This window comes from Cebus imitator, unplaced genomic scaffold (genome assembly GCF_001604975.1).
Source record: "Cebus imitator isolate Cc_AM_T3 unplaced genomic scaffold, Cebus_imitator-1.0 Scaffold374, whole genome shotgun sequence".
Classification (NCBI taxonomy): Eukaryota; Metazoa; Chordata; class Mammalia; order Primates; family Cebidae; genus Cebus; species Cebus imitator.
This window is the reverse complement of record NW_016107689.1, coordinates 753,196-774,525: the sequence shown is the minus strand read 5'-3', so window position 1 is coordinate 774,525 and position 21,330 is coordinate 753,196. Positions and strand designations below refer to the sequence as shown.

Below are 21,330 nucleotides of genomic sequence, written 5' to 3'. Positions count from 1 at the left end.
AAAAGAAATATTAGGACATTGTATTTTAGCCTTAGGGATGTTTCATTGTTTTGGGAGAAACACTAATACATATTAAACACTGTAAATTAATCTCAATTCATTAAACTCATATTAGTTTTTCCTACTGAGTAAGAATCACCTGCTGTTTCTGTAAAGCATGGAAATTCCCAAACTCAGTTTCATCAAATCTTGGATGGGATAAAATAAACTAGTTTAACAAAATATTCTTGCTGTAACTGAAGTCGGAAAAGCTTGAGGCGTAAGATCTACCTTGATATGAATTCTAATAACAAACCATATGTCAATTTTAAAAAAATGGGGCACAGAAATGATGGAATAATGTAATATTTAGAGTGGAAAGTGAGGTGATAGACTGTTTTAAGGAGCCCAGTATGGTAAAAATTAAAGGAGTGCAAAACCAACTGTAATAAAATTACTACCATAAAATAATTAAGACCTTCATAAGAAATTATTCTTAAAATTTCTATTTTATCTCTAAGACTGTGTATTATTTCAGGTATTATCTCAGGGACTAAATGCTTATATTCCTCAAAATTCATATTTGAAATCTAAATGCCAATGAAATGGCATTAGAAGGTGAGCCCCATATTTGATATCCTAAATCCCAATGAAATGGTAGTAGAAGGTGGGTAGAAGAAAGTGGATTCTATAGGAATGAAGTTGTAAGTGTGGAACCCTAATGACTGGGATTAGTACCCTGACACAGGGGAACCCAGATAGCTCTCTCAGCCTCTTTCTCCCTGTGAGGACACAGAAGTCAGCAGTCTGCAACTGAAAGAGGGCCCTTGTCAGAAGCCAATCATGCTGGCATCATAATCTCATGCTTTCAGCCTCCAGAAATGTAACAAATAAATATCAGTTGTTTATAAGCTACCAGCCTATGGTAATTTTTAATAGTATTTTAGGTGACTAAGACAACTGCCTTATTTTTCTGGACTTCAGATATAGGGATTACTCTTTTGCTATCAATGGGTATGATTTACTTTTTGGACATTATTGAAGTTTCCTTTTAAATTAAGCCTAAAGTCAAGTTTTTAAATAATTTGTTAATATGAAAAAGATGGTGTATTCTTTTCCATTAGAAAAAAAAAAGAACAAATAAAACCCAAAGCAAGCAGGAAAAAAAAATAGAAACAAAAACAATTAGATCACAAGCAGTGAAATTGAAAGCAATGGATAAATATAATGAAATCAATAGCAGATTCTTTCAAAATTTTGCTAAAGTCTATTCATCTCTATTGAGAAAGACCAAGGGGCAAACAGAAGGAGAGAGATAAGACAAAAATTACTATTAGCAGAGGTGAAAGAGGGAGGATACATATTGATCCCACAGACACTAAAAATGATTATAGGAACTACTTTGAACAATTCTATGTCTATACATTCAGATGAAGTTCTTGAGAGAATCCACCAAAATTTATATTGAAAGATAAATAACCTTAGCATGCACACACATACATATGTATTTACAAACAACCATATATGTACAACCACATGAATATGTACACAAGCACATGCATACACACAAGCACATATATATCACCAAAAAGTCTGTTGAAAACCTTTACAAAAACAAAGAGCAGTTCCAGTAAAAATTGATGCCACTGATAAACTCTACCATATGTTACAAACAAAACTACAGGTCAATATTCCTCATAAACAAACATGAAAATTCTTTACAAATAATAGCAACTCCAGCTATTTGTGAAAAGGACAGTGTATCCCTATCAGCTGGAGTGTACCCTGGAATGCAAGGATACATCTATTTATTAAAATATTTTCTATAAATGATCATATTGACAGATTTATTTAAAAAGCCATATTATCTTCTCAATGGAAAAAAAATTGACAATATTCAAAATTAATTCATGATAAAAACAATCAGCACAATATGAATAGAAGGGAAGATTCTTAAACAGATACAGAGTATCTGCAAAAGTGCAGCTAATATATACTTAATTATGGAATATTATGTGCATTTTCCCTAAGACTGGAAACAAGGTAGAAATGTATTCTTTCACCAGTCCAAATCTGTAATATTAGAAGTCTGGCCATGCAATAAGCAAGAAAAAGAAATAAAAATATACAAGCTGGAGAGAAATAAGTAGTTTTCTTTATTTGCAGATGACTTGATTATCTACCAAGATAATTCCATGAAATTCACAAAAATGCCCAGTAATAAGTGAGTTTATCAAGGTAGAAAGATACAAGATTATTATAAATTAAACCTAAACTAACCATAACACCCAGCAATCCTACTGCCAAGCATTTACCCAGGAAAGAAGAAAACTTTGTGTTTTGGGTTGAATTGTGTCTCAAAGAGACATGTGGAGTCCTAACATCCGGTACCCCTCCACGTGGCCTTGTTGAGAAGCAGAGTTATTGTGGAGGTAAATAGTTAAGATAGGGTCATACCTGAGCAGGTAGGTCCTTAATCCAAAATGACTGATGTTCTAATAAGAAGGCAGACTCTGAGAGAAGACCACCAGGTGACAACCAAAGCAGAGATCAGAGCGATACATCTCCAAGCAGAGGAATAGAAAGGACTGCCAGAAATCACCAGAAGCTGGAACCAGGAAGGATTCACCCCTACAGATTTCAAGGGAAGGATGGCCTTGTTGACACTTCCATTTTGAGAAATCTAAAAATATTATTTTGTTGTTTTCAGCCACCCAGCTTGTGGCCTTTTGTTGTAGCAGGCATAGAAAACGTATTCACTTACTTTGTCTTGAAAACCTGTACGTAGGCATTTACGGCAGCTTTATACATGATCTCCAAAAATTGGAATTGACTCAAATATCCTTCAGTAGGTGAATGGATTTAAAAAGCTAATAAACAAACAGAAATAAGTAAAGCCTGTGGTGCCTAAACTAAAAAGATATGAAAAAGAAAAGCAGGGTGATAAAATTGTTCTGTGGCATTACGTGATGGTAAACACATGACTATTCAGTGGTCCAAGTTCACAGGATTCTCCATGACATAGAGTAAAATATTAATTACTGTAAACCCTGGAAAATAATTAAACAAAACTTTGGAAATATTTATAAAATGGAAGGCAAACTATTGCAAATGTACTTTGTTATATTACAAACAAATAACATAATCAAAAGGAGAGAAATTAGGAAAATACAACCTAAGTCATTTTGGAAAAGAGTTTTTTAATTCTAAATTTTTCTAGAGACAATAAAATGGCTATTCAGGAGAAATATACTCTACATACTGAATGCATTTTTTACGTGGGTCCTGTTTAGTGATTGCAGTGCTACTCTACATGCATGCTCGGATTGAACACATAAGTATATATACTGTAGGTAATAAGAGTAAAATTCATTATTGTCAAAGGAAATGGTTACAAATAAGAAAATGAGAAAAGTTACATGGAGATGTGGCACTGGATTAAAATCTTATGCTCTAACGCCATCTTAATATATGTATCGCAGAAGGAATGATACAGAAATAAATATAGATGTGTCTGTATGCATGGGCATACATACATATATTTCCTGTTGATGTCTGCTCAAAGGACCTAAAAAACAATGAAACACAAGAAGAAGCAATGGGAACTCTTAACACCTAGATCTTGCTTCCTGATATTATTCTTGAATCAAAAATACTGCAATTCATCTGATAACTGGAATCCAGGGCTGTTGTAAGGAAAACATAAGATTATCCTGGAGTCTCTTGTGGTTCCAGACAGAAAGTATTCAAAAATGAATGGAAGGATGAAGGTGTGTTACAAGGGCCCAAGAAACATACTGGAATTACTCCAAAAGTCCAAAGTCATAGTAAATATGTAATGAACTAATATGTAACAATATTTGGTTTATAGAATGAGTTTGGGGTTTCTTACACATTAGAAAAAAATGTGAGTTAATACTGATATAAATAAATAAGGAATATTTTTTCTTACATAACTATTGTGATTAAGTATAGAAGAAGTAAATGAATAATAAATCATCTTTAGCCACCAAAGCCATAGTTATTGTTAACATTACTACCCCAACTTTAACCTAGAGAAATCGGGCCGTCATTACCTAATCAAGTGCTCAAGATTAATATCACCATTAATGAGGTATGATTAACATCATGAGCCCCTCATATGATAACCTAAGAAAGTATATCACATCTGTGATACTCCTGCCAAAAATATGTAACCTTCATCCAATCATGAGAAAGCATCAGACAAATCCAAATTGAGAGACGTACTATAAAATAATTGACCACTATTCTTCAATAGCATCAAGGTCTTGAGAGACAAGAACATCGAGGAATTGTGTAGGAGACTAAGGACACAGGAAAATGAAAGGCAATATTGGATTGTAGATTGGATTTTAAAAGTAAAGGGATATGAATGAAAAAAACAATAAAATCCAAATATAGCTTGCAGTTTGGTTAATTACATTATAGCAATTAATTTATTAATAAGATTAAGATTTTAAATAAGATTTTAACATTAGGAAAAGCTGAGTGAAGAGCATGTAGAAATTATTTTGCAACATTTATGTAAGTCGCAAATTATTTCAAAATATGTTTTTAATTGGATTAGTGGGAAAATTCCAAATTTTAAATTTCGCTGAAGTGATGATGGTACATATCTAAGTAAGTCAGTGTTTATCTATTTATGAATTTTCTGATGTTTGTCTCCCAAGTTTTAAAAATGGAGTGCAAGGACAAAATATATATGTATTTTACATATATGTAAAATTTAAGTAAAACTTACCTCAAAGTCAAAGAAATTTTGTCCAGTGAAGGTGGAGTAGGGAAAAAATTTACATAATGAGAATTTGTAGTTTTAAAAGGGTTAAGAAATATAATATATATTACATATCACTGCTTATATAGCTTTCTACTCTAGTCACTCTTTCTAGAGAACTACATATATGTTTATTTATGTTTTGATTCATTAATGGGACCTGAACCAATTTATTGTTGTGTTTCTTCTTACTAAATTCTAACAGATGCTTATTAAAGTATTAAAGACTACAACTTCCTATCAAACTTTAAATGGGCTTTATGTACAGTAACATTTTACAGAAATAGGATTAGAGATTTAATTCAAAATAGCAACTGTTAAAACACTGTATAATTTTGCCAACAAGTATATTATGTGTGAAATGCAACCACTGTGGATATTTCGGGAAAATACTTATATTTTAAACGGAGTACAGTTAAAACTGAACTCCTCTAAAGCTTAGTTCTTTGTAATTTCTATTGAATCCTTATCTGAAAACCAAGTTACAAAGTAGTGCATTATTTTTGGAAACTTTTGAATTCAAAATTAAAATATTCTCATCTTTGCCACATCATTATGGTAAACTTCATCTATATCTCATCAAAGTCTTCAGGAATATACATTCAATGAGAAACCATTATTGAACCCTAGTTATTACTCCTCTAATTTTTACTATTAATTATTTCCATGTAGATGAGACATGCAGAGTATTTCAAAGGCTTCTTTCGTTGTGGAGTTGGAGATCATTTTTCAGTACTTTTTTTTTTATGGAGGAACATTGTAACCTGGCTTTCTTACATGCGTAATAAATCTACAAGAACATTAGAACGCCTTTATTTCACTTTTGTTTTATATGTAAATATATATAACAAATATATATTTTTATATGTAAAAATAAAGGTAATATATAATAAATAAATATGATGTGATACATTACATACATATATACATATGTGTATAATATATAATAAAACATATATGTACCATATATTAAATATAAATATATGTATAACATATAATATATAAAAAAACATATATATTATATAGAACATATATAATGTTATAAAATGTAAAATATGTTAGTCTATTATATGGAGTTTACTCTTTATGAAATTGTTTTCTTTAAACCAAAACAGTTGTTATATACCAAGTCAAGTAATTCTAGTAAAATGAACAGATTAGCAAGCAACATCTGTGGTATAGGAAAGAGATCAGTACTAGTCTAGGCTGAAGATCTATTTTAGTTTGCTTCATAGAAAAAAAAAGATTCACAATCATTAATTTTTCCCCCCACTTATTTGTATTTCTCTTCATTTCACAAATGGCTTTTGCCATTTTTAAAGCAAGTCATTAATCTATTAACATTTTTTTTTGACATGAGAATGAGTGATGTGTATTTAGATTTGGCATTCATCAATTTAAATCTAAAGTCATTTTACATTTTTTTTTCTTTCCCTACTGAGTTGAATCTTAAATACAGGAATATACTATTTTAAAAATTGTCAGTAGTATATATTGACTGTATAGATCATATATGTCTTATTAAGATATCTTACTGCTTAAAAAGAACTATGTCACACTGTTATATAGACATAATAAAAACATTAAGGAATACTTTTCTTTGGGTTCAGGTATTCTATTGCTAGAAGCAAAATGTTCAGTATTGATGACAATGGCACAATCACTACAGCTAACCCACTGGATCGGGAAATCAGTGCCTGGTACAATCTAAGTATTACAGCCACAGAAAAATGTAAGTACTCATTTGGATCCAATGCAGTTGTTTGCCATATTTCTTTAAACAATTACACAATTTCTTTTTTAATCATTATTATACTTTAAGTTCTGGGGTACATGTGCAGATCATGCATTTTTGTTACATAGGCATACAGAAGCCATGGTGGTTTTGCTACATTCACCCCCCCATCATCTGCATTAGGTGTTTCTCCTAATGTTATCCCTCCCCAATCTTCCCAACCCCTGCTATCCCTCCTCTAGTTCCCCACTCCCTGACAGGCCCCAGTGTGTGATGTTCCCTTCCCTGTGTGCATGTGTTCTCATTGTTCAACATCCACTTATGAGTGAGAACATACAGTGTTTGTGAAAATGTGGCGTATATACACCATGGAATACTATGTAGCCATGTAAAAGGATGAATTCATGTTCTTTGCAGGACATGGTTGAAGCTGGAAACCATAATTCATAGCAAAGTGACACAATTACATAATTTTTACACATGGGGGCAAGGCTACCTTAAGATGTTGTTAGAATTAAATGACATTCCGTGTAAATGTGTGTATTTGTGTGTTTTAATACACACATTAACAATAGTATTCCTAATAAGCTAGTCTTATTAATGTCTGCTTATTACCACTATTCCAGCTTATCTATATACTTACCACTATATATCTTCTAAACTGTTTTCTAATTATAATAGTAAATAATTTTAATACAAAAATAAATTGAGAAAATCACAAAGTATAAATGAAAATCACCTGAAATTCTGTTTGTTTTTTTAGGCAGAAGATTTCATTTTCAGGTTGTAAAAATAGATAAGAATTATTCTGCATTAACACTTAGATATTGTTCTTGAACTTATAAATCAGTTATTTATTCAATTATATTAATTAAAGCTTAGATATAATAGAAAATATCTAAATCATTTCCATTAGTCAATAGATTTAGAATTGTAAAGTATTAAAATTGCAAATATAAAATATTCTCAAATGCGTCTTTTCTTATAACTGATTTCATTTAGAATTTTAATAATCGTGTTCCCTTTCTTCACTCTTTGTTAAAGTGGGAAGCATCTATCTCACTTTTCCTTACTTTATTAGACAGATGGCAGGTGATATGGTGGAGTGAAAAGCATCTCCACATATTTTTTGCGATACAATAAAAAGTTCTACAGAAACACTGTAGGAGAACTTGAATCTGGGTTTTCAATGTTCCATTTAACTAAACAGTAAAAGAAAGCAAATGTTACAATGGAATAAATGTCTGTTGCCACAGTGGAAATGTCAAGGCTTCTCAGGTCAGAAAACACAAAGTTTTTTTTTTGTTTGTTTTTTGTTTTTTTGTTTTCAAATACAGCTTTTATTCATTGCATATTTCTTAGAAAATTTTTTTTTTTTTTAATTTTAAGGAAAACCCGGTTGGAACAAGCTTTTGTAACACTGGATAACAACTTTTCATTTTTTTCTTTCTCTAATATTTAAAAAAATTCTACATCATTAATCCCATTTTATATCTATATGGGAAAAATATGTGTGTCATTTTTTTACTACCATGCAATCAATACTGAACCAAAAATAATTAGGTTTGACCTTTTAAGCTTCAATAGCAACATAAATAAACAACCTGACCAGTGGAAAACAGGGCATTACATAAAACTGTTTTAAAAAGCACCTAGCTCCATTTGTTAACTACCTTGAAAAGCTTTCACCATAACAATTATACCGATTATAGGAAAGAGATGTTCCATTTAACATTTTTTTTTTCAGCAAATGAAGTTCATTGTGCATAGTCTCTTTTCTGGAAAGCTTCCTAAATTAAGCACAATGCTATTTATCAGTATGCCAGCTAAATGAGTAAAACTACCAACTCTTTTAAAGTGCAGCTGTGAGGTTTTATATATATATTGTACAGTAATACCAAATATTTAATTTGAACTTAATTTCAAGCAAAGTTTAGTAACACAAAGATAAAAACTTTAAATGAATTTCTCATTAATTTTCCTTCAGTTTATTTACAAGTGAATTACATTATATAACTTATTTAAGCAAAAATATTCTATGATGATGCATGTGTAAAAACCATAACAATATAAACTTTAATTTTTTGATTAATTTCTTCTTGAAATCGTTAGAAATATCATTTTGTTTGCAAATGTTCCATTAATCTATTTTCAACCTAAATGTCACACAATGGAGAAGAGTCTCAAAATGATAAATATTAATGGTTTCCGTATTTCCTAAAAGGCATGGATGTGTGTTTGTGTGTGTGTGTGTGTGTGTGTGTGTGTGTGATAAATCTTACAAATTCAATTTTTCATTAATTGAAAATTACAATTTCTATCTTAATTGGAACTATTATTGTTGGGAAAATATAATTACAAGCAAAATCTCATCCCAGCCCAGAAAACCTCTCCACAAAGGTAGAACAGAGAGAAAAATTTTATTACTGGAAAGCATTAAAACACAATGTGATGTGCATCATAGGAAATCGAAGAGATTCCCAAGATGGAAAGAAATTTCACCTTTTTATGTAGTCAAGCAGATACAATCCATTATATACGTGTCTCAAGTTAAATGTTGTCTAGACGTTCAAGTGTGAAGACTAACACCATTTGTCACATAGAATTCATTCTATATTCATTGGATAGTTCAAGTGACCACCTTCGTTTGCTAATTGATTTTATCCAAAGGACAACTTAACTTTTCCTGTCTTGATGACAAGAGGTAGTTCTACAACTTAGAACAAGTTGGTTGCTAAAATTAGTTTCCTATCCTTCCACAAATCTAGGATATAGGGATACTGTATGCCTTGAAGACTACATTTCAAAGAGATCGTCACCATTACTTGAGAAATGCAATCCTGGATGCCAAAGCTTGCAACAAACTTATTGAACTTTTAAAAGATTTCCATACACTTCAAAGAGACAAAGAACTTACAATTACAATGCTTTTTCTGTGTGTGTATGTGTGTGTGAGTGAGTGTGTGTGTGTGTGTGTGTGTGTGTGTGTGTGTGTTTATGAAGGCTCTGAAAAAGGAAGAAAGGAAAAAAAATTCCCTTGTTTTCAACTAGGAGAATCAGGTCTCTAATTTTTAATTTGTATTGTTCTTTCAAATTACCATTACAAACAACACACCTATTTTAAATAAAAACACATAAGCAAAGTAAAGAATCAATGCCCCATATCCCCTTGGGAGGCCGAGGTGGATGGATCACCGGAGGTTAAGGAGTTGACCACTACCGTGGCCACAGCTCCCTGCTCAAGCAATTCTCCCACCTCAGCCTCCCAAGTAACTGAGACTACAATGTACACTACCACACTCAGCTAATTTTTTGGATTTTTAATAAAGACGAGGTCTCACTCTGTTGCTCAGGCTGCTCATGAACTCCTCAGCTCAAGTGATCCTCCTGCCTTGGCCTTCCAATGTGCTGGAATTTAGAGGTGCGAGTCACCATGCCTGGCTATATTCACACATTTTTAATAAATCCACATAATGTCATAGATCAGTTGTAATTTATTTTCTCCAATTCTTTTCTGTTGTACATTTGAGTTGTTTTTAATAATTTGGATGCCATGCAAATAACTCTGGAATGTATTTCATTGGGTTATTTTCTCGAATACTTATACCTTAGACTTTAGCTTAATTTTAACAGATTGGGTCACAGATATGAGTAGTTTATATTTCATTATCCATTACTAGAGTTGGTTTATGCTGTTATTTTTCAGCATTCTGCCATCACTGGGTACTGTTTTATCACATATGACACAAATGGCATGGACTAAACGGCCAATCTTCTTAACTGTGATGAGAGGCTGTGTAAACATCATGACAGCACAATGTGTCGACTGCAGGCCATTTGGCCCAACACTTCTGCCCCTAACATCGGCCAGGGCACATTAACAATGTCTAAACACAGTTTGGATTGACACACTGGGGTGAGAGGGATGCTGCAGACAATTGGGGAATAGAGGTCAGGGACACCACTAAACATCCTATAATCCACAGGAGGATCCTGCACAACTAAAGATCATCCAGTCTAAAATATTAATAGTAATGGCAGTGAGAAAGTCTGCTGTAAGATAAATTGAATTTTCTCTCCTGTGAATTTCTAGTTTACATATTTTTTTTTCTGAAACGTCTTTTTTATATCAATTTGAAAGATTTAAATGTTTTAACCACAATATTCTTTCATTATGTTTTTTGGATTTCCTGGCTCACTTAGAAAATCTTCACAACTCAATGTTTATATAGAAACTTTACATATATTTTATTATAACTATTTTACTTTAAATATAGATTTTTTAATTCTTTGTTTTTAAAAGTTACACTGTAAATTTCAGTGGTTCACAGAATTGATTGCTATTTTGTTACAGCACTGCAGCTATAATCTTACGCAAGTAATTTAACTGTACTTGGTTTACCAATGTTTTCATCAGTAAAATTAGGGAGGATAATAATCCATGTGTTGATCAAGATGAAATGAATTAATACAAAACTTTAAATAGTTCCTGGACTCTTGCAAGCTATCCATACACATATCTTTTTACTACTTTTTCTCATCACCTATTACAGCCCATGGCAGGTAAAATGCACCCAATAAATATTGCTTGGTTTGGATATACTGAGCACAGAATTTTTTTTTTCTAGGCTGTATTGTTGATAAACATGTGAATCATATAGATATCCTGTCCTCAGATAGCTTTTTTCAAGTAAAATAAAAATATACCACATAGGCCAGGCGCGGTGGCTCAAGCCTGTAATCCCAGCACTTTGGGAGGCCGAGGCGGGTGGATCACGAGGTCAAGAGATCGAGACCATCCTGGTTAACATGGTGAAACCCCGTCTCTACTAAAAATACAAAAAATTAGCTGGGCATGGTGGCGCGTGCCTGTAATCCCAGCTACTCGAGAGGCTGAGGCAGGAGAATTGCCTGAACCCAGGAGGTGGAAGTTGCGGTGAGCCGAGATCGCGCCATTGCACTCCAGCCTGGGTAACATGAGTGAAACTCAAAAAAAAAAAAAAAAAAAAATATATATATATATATATATATATATATATATATACCACATAGCCTCTAGTTTAATTTTAATGACTTATCTTCTAAAAACAGTATTAAAATATTTTAAATCTTAAAATTGTATATAATTTTAAATATATATAATAATATATAAAATATATTGTTATAAAAATATAATATGATAAGTTGTTAAATTTGTATATATTCAAATTGCAGACAATATAGAACAGATCTCTTCGATCCCTGTGTATGTGCAAGTTCTCAATATCAATGATCATGCTCCTGAGTTCTCTCAATACTATGAGACTTACGTTTGTGAAAACGCAGGCTCTGGTGAGGTAAGAACTCATTATAAATTACAAAATCTAAACAATATATCGTTGTTTCATAATATGTAATTACTTTATATATTTTATAATATTTTATATATTATATATTATTAACATATTTAATATTTATAATTTATATACTTATAATTATTATATTCAATAAGTACTAATTATGTATATTAAACTTCATAATATATAATAATTTTTGTCATGCAGTCATCTTATTTTGAAACATCAAGAAAAGTAACTTTAGTCTATTTATATTAATTACATGCTTTTATGCTGTGAGCTCCATATGATAATATTTTGTTTTAATTTTTAAAAACATGCAAATTTCAAGTTTTCTACTTTACAATTCTTCAAATGTTTTAAAAAATCTGCTAACAATAGTGATTCAGTTGTTTGCCTTTATAGTATATTTATTATTCAGTAGTTCATTTATACTTTGCCAATATAATAAAGAAAAAACTTTTGATTGTGTAGTTTAAATAATCACATTTAAGTTTCTTTTTTCTTTTTCTTACTCCTCTTTCAGGTACAGGTAAAATGAGATATAAACATAAATATATGGAGGGAAAATATACTACAATGTTTTTTTGTAGTCTTTAATCATTACATCAAATATAGCAACACATATAAAACAGTTTTATATGAATTACTAGATATGTACACACGAGAACATATTCATTTTGAAATACATTATCATTACTTCACAATTTACTTCACACACTTTCTTATCTGCTGCTCACTTTTTTATTTGTAAAATATGACATTTAAATTAGAATGTTATTTATGTACTTCTCAGCTCCAGTACATAATAAACTAACATAATTATCAGGTTTCTTAGAGTACATAAAAGATTATTAAATACCATTGGTTTTCTTTTAAAAAATGGCGACTAATGTTAAAATTTTTACAGTCTAGTGTTCATAGAGCTAAATAAGTATACAGACACTATCAACTCAATTATTCTAAGTAGCCTTGAATTTATCAACAAAGCTACTCAGGGAACATTTGGATTTTACAAAAGCAGAAATTACATTTTTCTATAAATAAATGGTAGTAGCCAAAATTATACTTGATCTTCAATTTCCTGCTATGCTAGCGAATAGGCATATCTTAAGAAATAGGTATATCTTAACTGTTGCTGATTATTAAACTGCAACATAGTGAAAATCGTCAATAGTTCTTGAAATGACTGTGAATTTCATTAAGCTATGTGTATTTTTTAAAATGTTTTCACTGGAAATAATGATCAAATCTTGCCTATAAATATTTCCTAAAATGTTTTGAAAACAGTAATAGAATTGTTATAAACATGCAAATGACTTTAAAAAATTAAAGCACTCATTTCTGATAGGTTAGAACCCAAGGATTTGGGGAAAGTAAAAGGTGGATATAAAAATTTCTCTACTGTGTTGCACTTTCCCTAGAACCAAAATTGAACTATTTTAGAATTGTATGGACATACAGTATAGGGTAGAAGAGATCACAAAAGCAGAATGCACATAAACTGGGACCCATGGCTCCTGCAGAAATTAGGCTTAGATATTTTTCTTCAAACTTGATACTATAAGTCTATTATGTACTTAGAAATTGGATATCTGATGTTTCCAAGCATTTCAAACACACCTGATTACTTAGACATATTGACAAAGATAACAAGCAAATTTAAACAATAACATGTAAATCTAACAAACGATACTTTAAATGTGGCACATCAGCTTTCTTAAAATACAAATAATTTTTGAAATGATGTATCTTATAATTTTCTAATGAATATTAAATTTACATATTGGATGAAACATTTCTAGAATTATAAGTAAAATTATGGTTTATATTTATTATATTTTATATTTTGAGTATGATTCGCATATGATTATATTTTATATTTTGAGTACAACTAGTATAGTAAATTATTTCACTCATTTCGTGTACATATGAAGCACACATATAAATACAATATAAATGTAGTTAGATTATCCATTGATTAGATAGCCTATGTTTAAACTTTTTTAAAAAATAGGCATAATTTATTTCATCTTCTATGCACCTATTTCTATAAATGTCCCATGTGGTAACTATTTTACCTGAACAAAGTTCTGTTTAATATTTTTGCATTTTCCTAAATAAATTACTAGATTTACGACAGCAGGGATTCTTAGTGATTTGATTCCATAGTTACATATGTATGTACATATAGTGATTATAATATAAAAAGTACTCAATTCATATGCTTTCAGAAAAAATATATTTCACATACAACCTAGAAAATAAATTTTTCATTTTTTGTAAATATAAAAAAGTAAAAAAAGTGACAACACTAATCATATGGATATTGTTCAAAACAGTAAGTAGTATTTTTTATTTATACCAAAATAGATGAATAGTGAAGATTTATTTCATTATTGTCATTATTCACACAAACTTTCGTCATGTAAACTTTTAAGTTACATGTGTTTTAAATATGTATTTCAAAAAAACTTATGAGCAGTGATAAAATAATGCCTGGGATGATGAAATATCATGAAAATGTTTAAGACAAGTATCTTGACAATACCCCAGGCATTCAAAACCACCATGTCACTAAGTTACCATAATATATCCTAGATTTATAGAAGTGTCTACAGACTCATATAGTCATTGAAGATAGAATTTTTGAAATGTAAACTAAGTTAATAATTGGCTGGGCGCAGTGGCTCACGCCGGTAATCCAACACTTTGCGAGGCCAAGGTGGGTGGATCACGAGGTCAGGAGATGGAGACCATCCTCGTCAACATGGTGAAACCCCATCTCTACTAAAAATACAAAAAAAATTAGCTAGGCATGGTGGCATATGCCTGTAGTCCCAGCTACTCGAGACGCTGAGGCAGGAGAATTTCTTGAACCCAGGAGGTGGACATTGCAGTGAGCCGAGATCGTGCCACTGCATGCCAGCCTGGGTAACAGTTCAAGATTCCGTCTCATAAATAAATAAATAGTAAGCTAATAGTTGTTTGTTCTTTGAAGGACCTCTATAACAACCTCAAAAATGAAATATCAGTGTCTACAGATAGGTACAACTGATCAAAAGGAAACTCAAATGCTAATGTTTACTGCAATGTGCTGTAAAAGTATTCTCAGTCTTAAACTCCACTGAGGAAGAGAAATGTCTACTGGATGTAATGGCATAGTGTTTTCTTGTGCCCTGCTTAAAGTATAAATGTAAAGCTTTATGGAAAAATGTGTGAAATAAAATACATATATGTATACTATGCTTCAAAAGTTTAAGTAACTTAGGTAACTTTCTCAGCATTATGTAGTACGTAAATATCTAAGCCAGAATTAAAATTTATGATTGTCTCCAAGAATGATAGTGCTTTTAACCACATATTCCATGCTAATCATAAAGACTAGCTCTCTTTAGATTATACACACAATTAAAAATATGAAAAGCAGGTTTTTCTGTTTATTTAGAAAGAATGTTATTTACGATTTTAAGGGCAAAAATAAAAGGAAGTTCAATTTGACTAGTCCCAAACCCTTTCCTGGGATATGCACTGCTCAAACTCATAATAAGGCACATTGGTGAGCCCTGTTTTATAATTTCCCTTAAGGATGAATGTCACACATTGTGAAATAATTCTTTCGGAGACTTGCAGATGTCACTATCTGGAAGTCTGTCTCAGTCCTATAAGCATCTGAAAGAATGATACAGTTCCTCCGCTTAAATTCCAAGGAGAAGACAACAATTTCTTCTCACCCTGCTACATACATTACAGTTTACAAATTGAAATCAGTGGACACATGGTTTGAGTGCTGTAAATGTATATAACATTATGGTAGATACGTTCTTGTATATTGAAATGCCTTGTTTTAAAAATTCAGGAATTATGGCTATTACAAGCACAAGACTGTCATGTTTCCTCCAATGTTGATCACAGAGTTAGACTGACTTGGGTTCAGATTTCTGATTTGAAATTCACTGGGTAGGTTTTTGCTAATACAATTAAAACCAAGCCCCTAACATTAATATGTGCCTCCCAAAGTGCTACTAAAAAGTTTTTAAAGTGCTGTCAATCTCTTACTCATTCCTAAAAGTGAAATATTAATATGTGAACACTAAAACCAATGAAGCAATCTCTAAGAAAATGTTTGCTTTCAAAGGTAATAAAGCATAACTCATGTAACTGAAATGGTTTACATGTGAACCATAAGTATTTTAATTTGATATATCTATATAAGTAGATTTTAGAAATTATTACAAAGGGTAGCAAAATTTATTTGATTAGGTTCACCATAATCTTAACAAGAATATTAAATGGTGGTGATAAGGAAACTCCTAAGAACATTCTATTTAGAAGTAAATAGAGGAAGTGTTTAAACATAAGGAACAGTTAATAACCAAAATGAAGAAATGTCTACACTATTTGAACACAAATTGTGAAATTTGTGTCGGATAAATTAAATAATGTAAATTCTGGATTAAGCCAAAGGAAAATCAAGCAGGCAACTTGGTGGCACAATCAAACTACAAAACCACTTTGACATCTCTGCACCTTTGAATGAGGAAACGATAGTAAACTGAAACGTGGCACCTTCTTTTGATACAACCTCAGCCTGAAATCCCAGAAAACGAATTTCTTAAAATAAAATTGGGGCAGAATAAAACATGAAGGACACACAATTAAGAGAATGGTGGTAAGAAATAAAAAGCTTCTTAATACCAAAATCTGTAAGGAGAGTATGTGCTTAGGATGATAAGGATGATAGACTTGCTGTGGATTTGTTTCTATTAAGAAACCCAAAATGAAGTTCACTCTTTCCACTTCCCTAGGGTATTCTTTATTTATTTTTTCAACATTTTTAAATTAACAAATACAAATAGTACATATTTATGGTGCATGATGATGTTTATAAACATGTACACACACACATACATTGTGAAATGGTTAAATCAAGTTAATTAACATATGCATTACCTACATACTTTTTTTTTGTGAAGAGAACACTTAAAATCTATTCTGAGCAATTTTGAAGAATACAATATGTTGTTATTAACCACAGTTAACTAACTATATACAATCGATCTTTTAAACTTGCTTTTCTTGTCTAAGTGAAACTTTGTATTCTTTATACACACTACTCTTTACAAAGGATCAGGCTTCTTCAATGTTCCAAAGCAGCAGCACAATAATTGTCTTGAAAAATATTTATATGTGCCCATGCATGAGTGCACACACACACACACACACACACACACGCACAAGTTAAAAAAAAAAGAAAGAAAAAGAAAAAGAAAAAAGCAAGCTATCTACATCACGAAATGAATTACAAAAAGAACAAAGAATGTTTAGAAAAATAGATCCTGACACATTCATGTCAGTTTCTGTGTACTTTACACAGCATATTAGTCTTTGATTGCTTACATGGTTTTCGGTACAGGAATATGTTCTGGGCTCTGCCACTGATCAATTTATTGCTTCTTGGTGCACATTCATGCCTCAGTACCTGCTTTGCAAGGTCCTGCGCTGTGCACAGGGATTGCCCACCTTCTCGCTCCCCCTCCCCCTTCCTCCCTGTTCCCCCCACCACCTCATCTTTTCTCCTTTCCAGTGAGTGCAAAGTTGAGCCTTGTCAGTAGAGGGCGGTGGATAAACGTTGCAGGAGAAAGACTTCTCTTCCTGGTACCAGTGTGTGGAATCTTTGCTTTTCCCTTTGTCATGCTGCACGGTCAGCTGTCTGGATGTTTGGGGATTTGCACGGTGCTTTTGCCAGACACACATACAGACCCTAAAGTACCAAATGTACAGGCACTTGGCAATCCAACCACTCCAGCCTGGGTTCATGACAACTGCCTTGAGACTCCCCAGTGTAAACGCAGTGTGTTCCAGGCCTGGCAACGCAGTGCGCGCCACATCCTGCAATTTTATCCTCTAGCCCATTGGTATCCTGGAGGGTTGTTTCTGCTTTCCTGAGGAGTGTGGACTAGATTGTGAATCCAGGCAATCTGTGAACGTCTTTGCCATAGGGAATGCTGCAGCTGCACCTCCTCCAGGGAGGGCTGAAGCTGGTCCCAGGGAGAAGTCTTTCCTCTCACGTTTGTCTGTCCTCCGATATTTTCTCAGAGCCTCAGGATACCCTTTAGAGGTATCCTTACATCTTTACGGTAGCTGTGATTTAGTAGCTTACAATTCTATTAGAATCCCTCCTTTCAAATGATCATGTGATTTTGCCTCTGTTGGACCCAGGCTGATAGGGAGGCAGATCTTTCACATTTCCTGTTCTAGATATGGAATCAGTCATTTTCTGTGATTTGTCAGTGAGGAATTGCAGAAAACACAGATGGAATTGTCAGTAAATAAAGTTGGAAAACCTGTCCAAGAAAATCCTACACTTTCTCTTCTGTTTTTAATAATGATAAAGCCCACACTAAAGAAAATTTCATTTTGTCTTTTTGTGATTTTTCATTTTTTTCAATTATTTTTAATAAGTATAAATATTTATAAGTAAATTTGTTAGGAAAAGGTATCATACAGGATTTTTCAGAGGGCTTATTTTAATTGTTAACTATTGCAAATATTTATAGGTAAATACTTTTTTTCTCTCAAATTACAACAATCTTACATATAGTTCAGCACTAGTTTCCAGATGTCCTTATGGAAAGTTATTAAGTAATTTACTTTTTTAAGGCCAAAATATTTTATATTTCTAATAAGTACATAAATCCTAGGAACTGTACAGAACTTTTTAAGTTTACATGTGTTAGAATTAGTATTAAACATTAAAAAGTAACAATACCAAAAAGAAGAAAATATATATATATATATATATATATATATATGTGATAAAATATATACTTAAAAGACAAAGGATAAAGAAACAAATTATATTAAAAAATGTTTGAAAGCTGTGGAGGACATTAACACTTTTTTCTATTACAAATAACTACATGAACTCTGTAACTTTTTGGCAGACAAATACATTTTAATTAAAAATAAAGTCAGGCAGGGCATGATGGCTCACACCTGTTATACCAGCAATTTGGGAGGCTGAGGCAAGAGGATGGCTCAAGCCCAAGAGTTCAAGACCAGCCTGGGCCACACAGTGAAATCCCATCTCCACAATTTTTTTTTTTTTTTTTTAATTAGTTGAGTGCAGTGATGCATGCCTGTAGTCACAGCTACCAACGAGGCTGAGGCAGGAAGATCACTTGAGCCCAGGAGTTCAAAGCTACAATGAGCTATGATTGCATCACTGCACTCTAGCCCTAGTGGCAGAGTAAGAACATGTCTCAAACAAACATAAATGAAGACAAGAGATAAGTGAAAAGATAATCATTTGCAAAATCCTGAACAAGTCATTCTGTCCTCAGTATGCAAGAGTATTTGCTGGTTGATAAGAAATAATCTTTATAAAAGTTAGTTCCTCAGTGTTGATGTTGTAAATGATTTAATGCAAACCCCATGGGTAACTTTGCCAATGAAGAAATTTTCAAGCACTCTGTATCCATTACAGGTAATGTATTTATCAATCTGAATATTTTCAACAAGGTAAGAGTACTATGGAAGCTTTCCCAAATTATTATCTATAATATGCATTCATAGAAATCAACATTTAAAAATTTATCAAATTCAGAAACCACATTATATTTATTACTAACATTCATAGGAAGTGAACATTTTTAGTAAATGGATTCATAGATTGGTTTGATGAATTACTTATGTGTATAGAAATTCCAGCTAGTATGTAAAAATGTATATACAATGAAGGCATATATTTTGAGTAAAAGGTCATTTTTATTAAAAATAATAACCAAAGTAATGGATGTTTTGGGACACCATTTATCTAATAAAGCAGCCTACACCGAATAAAAAGAAAATCGGTCTTTCAAAGTAGTACCTCCTAGATTAATAAAACAACCAGATTAATATCTTGAAATAACACAATTTAAGGCAGTAAGATTACATATCAATAAATAATCTGCAAGAGCAACCTTTTCTCATATTACCTTTATTTTAATTTCAAGGTTATCAGATTATCAGGCTTTAAGACTTCTACTGACAAATAAAGTACAAAATTATTAAAACTTCTTAAAGTTTGTGGTGTGATTATGAGGTTGTCCATGAAATTTGCTGGTTCGGTTTTTTTTTTCTTTTTGTAATGCAAATCTATAAATAGGTAGAGTTGGCAAAATATAGAATTTTAAAACAATATAAAATTTTCCAAATGTGTTCAATGAAGATATGTCGATCTTAAAACTATGTTGTACTATATACAATATTTTCTTTACTCTCTTGAAAACAAATTGCTTATCTCCAAGAATAATTGGGAACTTGTTCATGGTGGATTTGTTTGGATATTTTGAAGATTGCTTAGCTGTGCTCCAGTGTCAGAAAACTAAAAAATAAGCTATTTTCTTCCATCTAATTATCATTTTTGGTCCCAGTATGGCTGTAGTTTTAAAAAAGACAAGTGTTCAGTAACTCAGGCTGCTCTATTTCTCTTTTGATTGGAATTATGCACCACATTTCTCATTTACTTTTAAGCAGTACATAGCACACAGCTTTCCAATGATAGCTGAATGCATCGTTGTGAATTTGCCTCTTTTACCCTTTGAGAAAAATGAGTAGGATAGCAAAATAATCTTTGTTCTTTTTATCTATTCTGTATATGTCCTTTGTTTTTCATTTCTTTGTTAGGCTTTGTTTTGTCCCATGTTTTTGAAAGGCAGAGTTGTTCTTTAGAGAGGATTGCAATAAACATTTGTTTTCTAGTGTTAAGTTTCTGGCATTGTATGGGCTGATTGGTATTCTTGATTATTGTCTAAAAATCACATGTATAGGAATCATGAGGATTAATACAAATATATTTCCCCTTATTGAGAAAGAAACATCAAACACAATAAGCAAAAAATAACAAAAAATTATGTAGTGCAATAGCAAAAGATCTCTGTCACTCATCCACACTTCTGCAATTAGATGATAATAACCTAACCATGCTGAATACCAATCTCCTCATTTCAAAAATAATAATACAACTTCTGCTCTACAATCTCTATGTGCTAAGGCAAAGATAAAAAAAAAAGAAAGTAGCTACAGAGGATTATGTTACAAGTATTTTGTTAATATTAACAATGATAATTAAGGGTCATGTCAAACAAGTTCTTAACATGGGGTTCATTCTCTTCTAAAGAGATTTGAATGAGCTATAAGGTATCTATGTACACTTGATACTGCAGAGAAACAACATTGTCAAAGTCTGTTGGCAATGAGGGTGGAGCAGGCTAATAATGTCATTCATCAGATGTTTAAGGGAGTCAAATTATAAACAAAGTAAAAAACAAACATTAAGAATTCCAATTTAAACATATTATAAAGGTTGATATTTTTGTGTTGTCATCATACGCATGTGATATTAATAATGTACTACAGATACATAAAATGTAACCATTGGTTTAGCTGAAAGAGTATTTGAGAGACTCTGTAGAAGTTTTATATTTTCTTGTGGATCT

General features: G+C 31.8%; 1 protein-coding gene across 4 annotated transcripts in view; it reads left to right on the top strand.

The window, feature by feature from the left end:
- The window catches only part of CDH19 (cadherin 19), a 93,245-nt gene that overhangs the window by 56,465 nt on the left and 15,450 nt on the right, over positions 1-21,330 (top strand). For all 4 annotated transcript variants that reach the window (XR_001818709.2, XM_017507364.2, XM_017507363.2 and 1 more), the window contains exons 8-9: positions 6,385-6,506; positions 11,724-11,845. Coding sequence is in view for 3 of the 4 variants with exons in the window: in XM_017507364.2 (XP_017362853.1) it covers positions 6,385-6,506; positions 11,724-11,845 (244 nt within the window). In the remaining variant the exon portion in view is untranslated. The remainder of the gene's footprint in view (positions 1-6,384; positions 6,507-11,723; positions 11,846-21,330) is intronic.